The sequence below is a fragment of the Sebastes fasciatus genome, chromosome 5 (genome assembly GCF_043250625.1).
Source record: "Sebastes fasciatus isolate fSebFas1 chromosome 5, fSebFas1.pri, whole genome shotgun sequence".
Classification (NCBI taxonomy): domain Eukaryota; kingdom Metazoa; phylum Chordata; class Actinopteri; order Perciformes; family Sebastidae; genus Sebastes; species Sebastes fasciatus.
In genome coordinates, this window is record NC_133799.1 from 162,183 (window position 1) to 175,175 (window position 12,993).

Consider the following 12,993-nt stretch of genomic DNA (forward strand, 5'->3'; position numbering starts at 1 on the left):
CAGACTGAGGAGAGACTAGGTTGAACCAGACTGAAGAGGAGAGACTAGGTTGAACCAGACTGAGGAAGAGAGACTAGGTTGAACCAGACTGAGGAGAGACTAGGTTGAACCAGACTGAAGAGGAGAGACTAGGTTGAACCAGACTGAGGAGGAGAGACAAGGTTGAACCAGACTGAGGAGGAGAGACTAGATTGAACCAGACTGAAGAGGAGAGACTAGGTTGAACCAGACTGAGGAGGAGAGACTAGGTTGAACCAGACTGAGGAAGAGAGACTAGGTTGAACCAGACTGAGGAGAGACTAGGTTGAACCAGACTGAAGAGGAGAGACTAGGTTGAACCAGACTGAAGAGGAGAGACTAGGTTGAACCAGACTGAGGAAGAGAGACTAGGTTGAACCAGACTGAGGAGAGACTAGGTTGAACCAGACTGAAGAGGAGAGACTAGATTGAACCAGACTGAGGAGGAGAGACTAGGTTGAACCAGACTGAGGAGGAGAGACTAGGTTGAACCAGACTGAGGAGGAGAGACTAGGTTGAACCAGACTGAAGAGGAGAGACTAGGTTGAACCAGACTGAGGAAGGGAGACTAGGTTGAACCAGACTGAGGAAGAGAGACTAGGTTGAACCAGACTGAAGAGGAGAGACTAGCCGGTCATTGTTGTATTGTTGCATTATTGTATGTATTATGTTATATTGCTATATTGTATTATGTTATATTGTTATATTGTTTTATGTTATATTGTTGTATTGTATTATGTTATATTGTTATATTGTATCGTGTTATATTGTTATATTGTATTATGTTATATTGCTATGTTGTATCGTGTTATATTGTTATATTGTATTATGTTATATTGTTATGTTGTATTGTGTTATACTGTTGTATTGTGTTATACTGTTATATTGTATTATGTTATATTGTCTTATTTTATATTGTTATATTGTATTATGTTATATTGCTATATTGTACCGTGTTATATTGTTATATTGTTATATTGTATTATGTTATATTGATATGTTGTATTGTGTTATACTGTTATATTGTATTATTTTATATTGTTATGTTGTATTATTTTATATTGTTATGTTGTATTATGTTATATTGTTATATTGTATTATGTTATATTGTTATATTGTATCGTGTTATATTGTTATATTGTATCGTGTTATATTGTTATATTGTATTATGTTATATTGTTATATTGTATTATGTTATATTGTTATATTGTATTGTGTTATATTGTATTATGTTATATTGCTATATTGTATCATGTTATATTGTTATATTGTATCGTGTTATATTGTTATATTGTATTGTGTTATATTGTATTATTTTATATTGTTATGTTGTATTATTTTATATTGTTATGTTGTATTATGTTATATTGTTATGTTGTATTATGTTATATTTTTATATTGTATTATGTTATATTGTTATGTTGTATTATGTTATATTGTTATGTTGTATTATGTTACATTGTTATATTGTATTATGTTATATTGTTATGTTGTATTGTGTTATACTGTTATATTGTATTATGTTATATTGTATTATTTTATATTGTTATGTTGTATTATGTTATATTGTTATGTTGTATTATGTTATATTGTTATATTGTATTATTTTATATTGTTATATTGTATTATGTTATATTGTTATATTGTATTATGTTATATTGTTATATTGTATTACGTTATATTGTTATGTTGTATTATGTTATATTGCTATATTGTATTATGTTATATTGTTATATTGTATTATGTTATATTGTTGTATTGTATTATGTTATATTGTTATATTGTATCGTGTTATATTGTTGTATTGTATTATGTTATATTGTTATATTGTATCGTGTTATATTGTTATATTGTATTATGTTATATTGTTATGTTGTATTGTGTTATACTGTTATATTGTATTATGTTATATTGTATTATTTTATATTGTTATATTGTATTATGTTATATTGCTATATTGTATCGTGTTATATTGTTATATTGTATTATGTTATATTGATATGTTGTATTGTGTTATACTGTTATATTGTATTATGTTATATTGTATTATTTTATATTGTTATGTTGTATTATGTTATATTGTTATATTGTATTATGTTATATTGTTATGTTGTATTATGTTATATTGTTATATTGTATCGTGTTATATTGTTATATTGTATTATTTTATATTGTTATATTGTATTATGTTATATTGCTATATTGTATTGTGTTATATTGTTATATTGTATTATGTTATATTGTTATGTTGTATTGTGTTATACTGTTATATTGTATTATGTTATATTGTATTATTTTATATTGTTATATTGTATTATGTTATATTGCTATATTGTATTGTGTTATATTGTTATATTGTATTATGTTATATTGATATGTTGTATTGTGTTATACTGTTATATTGTATTATGTTATATTGTATTATTTTATATTGTTATGTTGTATTATGTTATATTGTTATATTGTATTATGTTATATTGTTATGTTGTATTATGTTATATTGTTATATTGTATCGTGTTATATTGTTATATTGTATTATGTTATATTGTTATGTTGTATTATGTTATATTGTTATATTGTATTATGTTATATTGTTATGTTGTATTATGTTATATTGTTATATTGTATCGTCTTATATTGTTATATTGTATTATTTTATATTGTTATATTGTATTATGTTATATTGCTATATTGTATCGTGTCATATTGTTATATTGTATTATGTTATATTGTTATGTTGTATTGTGTTATACTGTTATATTGTATTATGTTATATTGTATTATTTTATATTGTTATATTGTATTATGTTATATTGCTATATTGTATCATGTTATATTGTTATATTGTATTATGTTATATTGATATGTTGTATTGTGTTATACTGTTATATTGTATTATGTTATATTGTATTATTTTATATTGTTATGTTGTATTATGTTATATTGTCATATTGTATTATGTTATATTGTTATGTTGTATTATGTTATATTGTTATATTGTATCGTGTTATATTGTTATATTGTATTATGTTATATTGTTATATTGTATTATGTTATATTGTTATATTGTATAATGTTATATTCATATATTGTATTATGTTATATTGTTATATTGTATTATGTTATATTGTTAAGTTGTATTGTGTTATATTGTATTATTTTATATTGTTATGTTGTATTATTTTATATTGTTATGTTGTATTGTTATATTGTTATATTGTATTACGTTATATTGCTATATTGTATTATGTTATATTGTATTATGTTATATTGTATTATGTTATATTGTTATGTTGTATCGTATTATATTGTTATATTGTATTATGTTATATTCCTATATTGTATTATGTTATATTGTTATATTGTATTATGTTATATTCCTATATTGTATTGTGTTATATTGTATTATTTTATATTGTATGTTGTATTATGTTATATTGCTATATTGTATCATGTTATATTGTTATATTGTATTATGTTATATTGATATGTTGTATTGTGTTATACTGTTATATTGTATTATGTTATATTGTATTATTTTATATTGTTATGTTGTATTATGTTATATTGTTATATTGTATTATGTTATATTGTTATGTTGTATTATGTTATATTGTTATATTGTATCGTGTTATATTGTATTATGTTATATTGTTATATTGTATTATGTTATATTCCTATATTGTATTATGTTATATTGTTATATTGTATTATGTTATATTGTTAAGTTGTATTGTGTTATATTGTATTATTTTATATTGTTATGTTGTATTATTTTATATTGTTATGTTGTATTATGTTATATTGTTATATTGTATTACGTTATATTGCTATATTGTATTATGTTATATTGTATTATGTTATATTGTATTATGTTATATTGTTATGTTGTATCGTGTTATATTGTTATATTGTATTATGTTATATTCCTATATTGTATTATGTTATATTGTTATATTGTATGTTATATTGTTAAGTTGTATTGTGTTATATTGTATTATTTTATATTGTTATGTTGTATTATTTTATATTGTTATGTTGTATTATGTTATATTGTTATATTGTATTACGTTATATTGCTATATTGTATTATGTTATATTGTATTATGTTATATTGTTAAGTTGTATTGTGTTATATTGTATTATTTTATATTGTTATGTTGTATTATTTTATATTGTTATGTTGTATTGTGTTATACTGTTATATTGTATTATGTTATATTGTATTATTTTATATTGTTATGTTGTATTATGTTATATTGTTATGTTGTATTATGTTATATTGTTATATTGTATTATTTTATATTGTTATGTTGTATTATGTTATATTGTTATATTGTATTATGTTATATTGTTATATTGTATTACGTTATATTGTTATGTTGTATTATGTTATATTGTTATATTGTTACACTGTATTATGTTATATTGTATTGTTATATTTTGATACTGTGTCATGTTATATTGTATTATGTTATATTGTTATGTTGTATTATGTTATATTGTTTTATTATTAAACTCTATTTTGTCATATTGTATTGTTATTATGTTATGTTGCATTGTTATATTTTTATATTGTATTATGTTATGTTGCATTGTTATATTTTTATACTGTTATGTTAAATTGTATTGTTATATTGTATTTTGTCATATTGTTATACTGTATTATGTTATATTGTATTATGTTATATTGTTATACTGTATTATATTATATTATGTTATATTGTTATACTGTGTCATGTTATATTGTATTTTTTATATTATATTATTATACTGTATTATTTCATTTTATTGTTATATTATAATGTTATATTTTTTTACTGTTATGTTATATTATATTGTGATGTAATATTGTTATATTGTATTATGGTATATTGCTATATTGTATTATTTTATATTGTAATATTGTATTATGTTATATTGTTATACTGTATTATATTACATTTTATTATGTTATATTGTTTTATTATTAAACTGTATTTTGCCATATTGTATTGTTATGTTATAATGTTATATTGCATTTGTTATATTGTTATATTGTATTATGTTATATTGCATTGTTATATTGTATTATGTTATGTTGCATTATTATATTTCTATACTGTGTTGGGTTAAATTGTATTGTTATATTGTATTTTGTTATATTGTTATACTGTATAATATTATATTGTATTATGTTATATTGTTATATTTGTGTTGTTATATTGTATTATATTGTATTACATTATATTATGTTATATTGTTATACTGTTATATCATATTGTATTATTTTATATTATATTATTATACTGTATTTTGTCATTGTATTGTTATATTATAATGTTATATTGTTATACTGTTGATATATAATATATTGTGATGTTATATTGTTATACTGTATTGTTATATTGTTATGCTGTATTATATTATATTGTTATACTGTATTATATTATATTGTATTATGTTATATTGTTATGTTATATTGTATTATGTTATATTGTATTATTTTATATTGTTATATTGTATTATGTTATATTGCTATATTGTATCGTGTTATATTGTTATATTGAATTATGTTGTATTGATATGTTGTATTGTGTTATACTGTTATATTATATTATGTTATATTGTATTATTTTATATTGTTATGTTGTATTATGTTATATTGTTATATTGTATTATGTTATATTGTTATGTTGTATTATGTTATATTGTTATATTGTATCTTGTTATATTGTATTATGTTATATTGTTATATTGTATTGTTATATTGTATCGTGTTATATTGTTATATTGTATTATGTTATATTATTATATCGTATCGTGTTATATTGTATTATGTTATATTGCTATATTGTATTATGTTATATTGTTATATTGTATTATGTTATATTGTTATGTTGTATTGTGTTATATTGTATTATTTTATATTGTTATGTTGTATTATTTTATATTGTTATGTTGTATTATGTTATATTGTTATATTGTATTACGTTATATTGCTATATTGTATTATGTTATATTGTTATATTGTATTATGTTATATTGTTATATTGTATCGTGTTATATTGTTATATTGTATTATGTTATATTGTTATATCGTATCGTGTTACATTGTATTATGTTATATTCCTATATTGTATTATGTTATATTGCTATATTGTATTATGTTATATTGTATTATGTTATATTGTTATGTTGTATTGTGTTATACTGTTATATTGTATTATGTTATATTGTATTATTTTATATTGTTATGTTGTATTATGTTATATTGTTATGTTGTATTATGTTATATTGTTATATTGTATTATTTTATATTGTTATATTGTATTGTTATATTGTATCGTGTTATATTGTTATATTGTATTATGTTATATTATTATATCGTATCGTGTTATATTGTATTATGTTATATTGCTATATTGTATTATGTTATATTGTTATATTGTATTATGTTATATTGTTATGTTGTATTGTGTTATATTGTATTATTTTATATTGTTATGTTGTATTATTTTATATTGTTATGTTGTATTATGTTATATTGTTATATTGTATTACGTTATATTGCTATATTGTATTATGTTATATTGTTATATTGTATTATGTTATATTGTTATATTGTATTATGTTATATTGTTATATTGTATCGTGTTATATTGTTATATTGTATTATGTTATATTGTTATATCGTATCGTGTTACATTGTATTATGTTATATTCCTATATTGTATTATGTTATATTGCTATATTGTATTATGTTATATTGTATTATGTTATATTGTTATGTTGTATTGTGTTATACTGTTATATTGTATTATGTTATATTGTATTATTTTATATTGTTATGTTGTATTATGTTATATTGTTATGTTGTATTATGTTATATTGTTATATTGTATTATTTTATATTGTTATATTGTATTATGTTATATTATTATATTGTATTATGTTATATTGTTATATTGTATTACGTTATATTGTTATGTTGTATTATGTTATATTGCTATATTGTATTATGTTATATTGTTATATTGTATTATGTTATATTGTTGTATTGTATTATGTTATATTGTTATATTGTATCGTGTTATATTGTTATATTGTATTATGTTATATTGCTATATTGTATCGTGTTATATTGTTATATTGTACTATGTTATATTGTTATGTTGTATTGTGTTATACTGTTATATTGTATTATGTTATATTGTATTATTTTATATTGTTATATTGTATTATGTTATATTGCTATATTGTATCGTGTTATATTGTTATATTGTATTATGTTATATTGATATGTTGTATTGTGTTATACTGTTATATTGTATTATGTTATATTGTATTATTTTATATTGTTATGTTGTATTATGTTATATTGTTATATTGTATTATGTTATATTGTTATGTTGTATTATGTTATATTGTTATATTGTATCGTGTTATATTGTTATATTGTATTATGTTATATTGTTATGTTGTATTATGTTATATTGTTATATTGTATTATGTTATATTGTTATGTTGTATTATGTTATATTGTTATATTGTATCGTGTTATATTGTTATATTGTATTATTTTATATTGTTATATTGTATTATGTTATATTGCTATATTGTATCGTGTCATATTGTTATATTGTATTATGTTATATTGTTATGTTGTATTGTGTTATACTGTTATATTGTATTATGTTATATTGTATTATTTTATATTGTTATATTGTATTATGTTATATTGCTATATTGTATCATGTTATATTGTTATATTGTATTATGTTATATTGATATGTTGTATTGTGTTATACTGTTATATTGTATTATGTTATATTGTATTATTTTATATTGTTATGTTGTATTATGTTATATTGTCATATTGTATTATGTTATATTGTTATGTTGTATTATGTTATATTGTTATATTGTATCGTGTTATATTGTTATATTGTATTATGTTATATTGTTATATTGTATTATGTTATATTGTTATATTGTATTATGTTATATTCCTATATTGTATTATGTTATATTGTTATATTGTATTATGTTATATTGTTAAGTTGTATTGTGTTATATTGTATTATTTTATATTGTTATGTTGTATTATTTTATATTGTTATGTTGTATTATGTTATATTGTTATATTGTATTACGTTATATTGCTATATTGTATTATGTTATATTGTATTATGTTATATTGTATTATGTTATATTGTTATGTTGTATCGTGTTATATTGTTATATTGTATTATGTTATATTCCTATATTGTATTATGTTATATTGTTATATTGTATTATGTTATATTCCTATATTGTATTGTGTTATATTGTATTATTTTATATTGTATGTTGTATTATGTTATATTGCTATATTGTATCATGTTATATTGTTATATTGTATTATGTTATATTGATATGTTGTATTGTGTTATACTGTTATATTGTATTATGTTATATTGTATTATTTTATATTGTTATGTTGTATTATGTTATATTGTTATATTGTATTATGTTATATTGTTATGTTGTATTATGTTATATTGTTATATTGTATCATGTTATATTGTTATATTGTATTATGTTATATTGTTATGTTGTATCGTGTTATATTGTTATATTGTATTATGTTATATTCCTATATTGTATTATGTTATATTGTTATATTGTATTATGTTATATTCCTATATTGTATTGTGTTATATTGTATTATTTTATATTGTTATGTTGTATTATGTTATATTGCTATATTGTATCATGTTATATTGTTATATTGTATTATGTTATATTGATATGTTGTATTGTGTTATACTGTTATATTGTATTATGTTATATTGTATTATTTTATATTGTTATGTTGTATTATGTTATATTGTTATATTGTATTATGTTATATTGTTATGTTGTATTATTTTATATTGTTATATTGTATCGTGTTATATTGTTATATTGTATTATGTTATATTGTTATATTGTATTATGTTATATTCCTATATTGTATTATGTTATATTGTTATATTGTATTATGTTATATTGTTAAGTTGTATTGTGTTATATTGTATTATTTTATATTGTTATGTTGTATTATTTTATATTGTTATGTTGTATTATGTTATATTGTTATATTGTATTACGTTATATTGCTATATTGTATTATGTTATATTGTATTATGTTATATTGTATTATGTTATATTGTTATGTTGTATCGTGTTATATTGTTATATTGTATTATGTTATATTCCTATATTGTATTATGTTATATTGTTATATTGTATTATGTTATATTGTTAAGTTGTATTGTGTTATATTGTATTATTTTATATTGTTATGTTGTATTATTTTATATTGTTATGTTGTATTATGTTATATTGTTATATTGTATTACGTTATATTGCTATATTGTATTATGTTATATTGTATTATGTTATATTGTTATGTTGTATTGTGTTATATTGTTATGTTGTATTGTGTTATACTGTTATATTGTATTATGTTATATTGTATTATTTTATATTGTTATGTTGTATTATGTTATATTGTTATGTTGTATTATGTTATATTGTTATATTGTATTATTTTATATTGTTATGTTGTATTATGTTATATTGTTATATTGTATTATGTTATATTGTTATATTGTATTACGTTATATTGTTATGTTGTATTATGTTATATTGTTATATTGTTACACTGTATTATGTTATATTGTATTGTTATATTTTGATACTGTGTCATGTTATATTGTATTATGTTATATTGTTATGTTGTATTATGTTATATTGTTTTATTATTAAACTCTATTTTGTCATATTGTATTGTTATTATGTTATGTTGCATTGTTATATTTTTATATTGTATTATGTTATGTTGCATTGTTATATTTTTATACTGTGTTATGTTAAATTGTATTGTTATATTGTATTTTGTCATATTGTTATACTGTATTATGTTATGTTGTATTATGTTATATTGTTATATTGTATTACGTTATATTGCTATATTGTATTATGTTATATTGTTATATTGTATTATGTTATATTGTTATATTGTATTATGTTATATTGTTATATTGTATCGTGTTATATTGTTATATTGTATTATGTTATATTGTTATATCGTATCGTGTTACATTGTATTATGTTATATTCCTATATTGTATTATGTTATATTGTTATATTGTATTATGTTATATTGTTATGTTGTATTGTGTTATATTGTATTATTTTATATTGTTATGTTGTATTATTTTATATTGTTATGTTGTATCATGTTATATTGTTATATTGTATTACGTTATATTGCTATATTGTATTATGTTATATTGTATTATGTTATATTGTTATGTTGTATTGTGTTATATTGTTATGTTGTATTGTGTTATACTGTTATATTGTATTATGTTATATTGTATTATTTTATATTGTTATGTTGTATTATGTTATATTGTTATGTTGTATTATGTTATATTGTTATATTGTATTATTTTATATTGTTATGTTGTATTATGTTATATTGTTATATTGTATTATGTTATATTGTTATATTGTATTACGTTATATTGTTATGTTGTATTATGTTATATTGTTATGTTGTATTATGTTATATTGTTATATTGTTACACTGTATTATGTTATATTGTATTGTTATATTTTGATACTGTGTCATGTTATATTGTATTATGTTATATTATATTTTTATACTGTATTATATTACATTTTATAATGTTATATTGTTTTATATTAAACTCTATTATGTCATATTGTATTGTTATTATGTTATGTTGCATTGTTATATTTTTATATTGTATTATGTTATGTTGCATTGTTATATTTTTATACTGTGTTATGTTAAATGGTATTGTTATATTGTATTTTGTCATATTGTTATACTGTATTATATTATATTGTATTATGTTATATTGTTATATTTGTGTTATGTTATATTGTATTATGTTATATTGTTATACTGTATTATATTATATTATGTTATATTGTTATACTGTGTCATGTTATATTGTATTATTTTATAATATATTATTATACTGTATTATTTCATTTTATTGTTATATTATAATGTTATATTTTTTTACTGTTATGTTATATTATATTGTGATGTAATATTGTTATGTTGTATTATGTTATATTGTTATATTGTATTATGTTATATTGTTATATTGTATTATGGTATATTGCTATATTGTATTATTTTATATTGTAATATTGTATTATGTTATATTGTTATACTGTATTATATTACATTTTATTATGTTATATTGTTTTATTATTAAACTGTATTTTGCCATATTGTATTGTTATGTTATAATGTTATATTGCATTTGTTATATTGTTATATTGTATTATGTTATGTTGCATTGTTATATTGTATTATGTTATGTTGCATTATTATATTTCTATACTGTGTTGGGTTAAATTGTATTGTTATATTGTATTTTGTTATATTGTTATACTGTATAATATTATATTGTATTTTGTTATATTGTTATACTGTATAATATTATATTGTATTATGTTATATTATTATATTTGTGTTGTTATATTGTATTATTTTATATTATATTATAATACTGTATTTTGTCATTGTATTGTTATATTATAATGTTATATTGTTATACTGTTGTTATATTATATTGTGATGTTATATTGTTATACTGTATTGTTATATTGTTATGCTGTATTATATTATATTGTTATACTGTATTATATTATATTGTATTGTTATATTGTTATACTGTGTCATGTTATACTGTATTATATTATATTATGTTATATTGTTATACTGTTTCATGTTATACTGTATTATATTATATTGTATTATGTTCTATTGTTATACTGTATTATATTATATTGTATTATGTTCTTTTGTTATACTGTATTATATTATATTGTATTATGTTATATTGTAATACTGTATTATATTATATTATGTTCTAATGTTATACTGAATCATGTTATATTGTATTATGTTATATTGTTATACTGTTTCATGTTATACTGTATTGCGTTATTTTACTATATTGTAGAACACTAACAACACACCACATTAATAATATCGTCTTTTATCTGAAGCTTCACATGAACGATAATAGAGATAAATAACGTTAAATCTGATGTTTGAAACAATAAAAAAGTAATAAACTCATCAAATAAATAAATTCACAAGTCCACAGAGTTTCTCAAAATGGGGGTCGTGACCCCTCAGAGAGTCACCTGATGTTTACCAACTCTGATAAACGGACTGATTTATAATCAATAAAGAGAAACGTTCCTCCTTTTATAACGTTTGTCTCTTTATTATTATTATTAAGTTATTATTAAGTTATAATTATAATAATAATAATAATAATAAGTTATTCTTCTGTATTAAACACACACTGACAGGACAACAGGAATAAACAGTTTAACATCAGAATCAAATATATCACTGATGATTGAAATGATTCTTACTCACCTGAGAGAACAGAGATCCTGCAGACAAACATCTCACAGACAAACATCTCTCATAACCAGAGAACAGAGAGCAGAGAGCAGCAGCGTCTCCTTCGTGTCGACGTTCCTCTGAATCAGTTCCTCAGCAAACAGTCGATCTGTGAAAGCAGACGCCTCCTCTGAACCTCTTTATCTCCCTCTGCCCCCCCCCCCACCCCTCCATCTCTTTATGTCTGTCTCTCTCCTTCTCTCTCTCTCTGTCTGTCTGAATGTCTCTCTACCTCCCTCTCTCTACTTCCCTCTCTCTGTGATTCTCAGTCTAGAGACGATGGCTCCCTCTGCAGGACAGACGGGACCTCAAACATTACTTTCATTAATACTCTCCTTTTCTTTCTCTTTCATTCTCTCTCTCTCTCTCTCTCTCTCTCTCTTTACAGTAAGGGACCCTTGACTTTACGTCTCTTTGCAGTAAGCGACCCTTGACTTTACGTCTCTTTGCAGTAAGCGACCCTTGACTTTACGTCTCTTTGCAGTAAGGGACCCTTGAC

The 12,993-nt window shown here is 19.8% G+C and overlaps 1 protein-coding gene across 2 annotated transcripts in view; it reads right to left on the bottom strand.

Moving 5' to 3' along the window:
- vcam1b (vascular cell adhesion molecule 1b) overlaps positions 1-12,602 on the bottom strand; it is a 35,780-nt gene extending 23,178 nt beyond the window's left edge. For both annotated transcript variants that reach the window (XM_074634377.1, XM_074634375.1), the window contains exon 1: positions 12,468-12,602. In XM_074634377.1, coding sequence (XP_074490478.1) covers positions 12,468-12,513 — 46 coding nt within the window. In that variant the 5' untranslated portion in view covers positions 12,514-12,602. The remainder of the gene's footprint in view (positions 1-12,467) is intronic.
- Between the last annotated feature and the right edge of the window lie 391 nt (positions 12,603-12,993).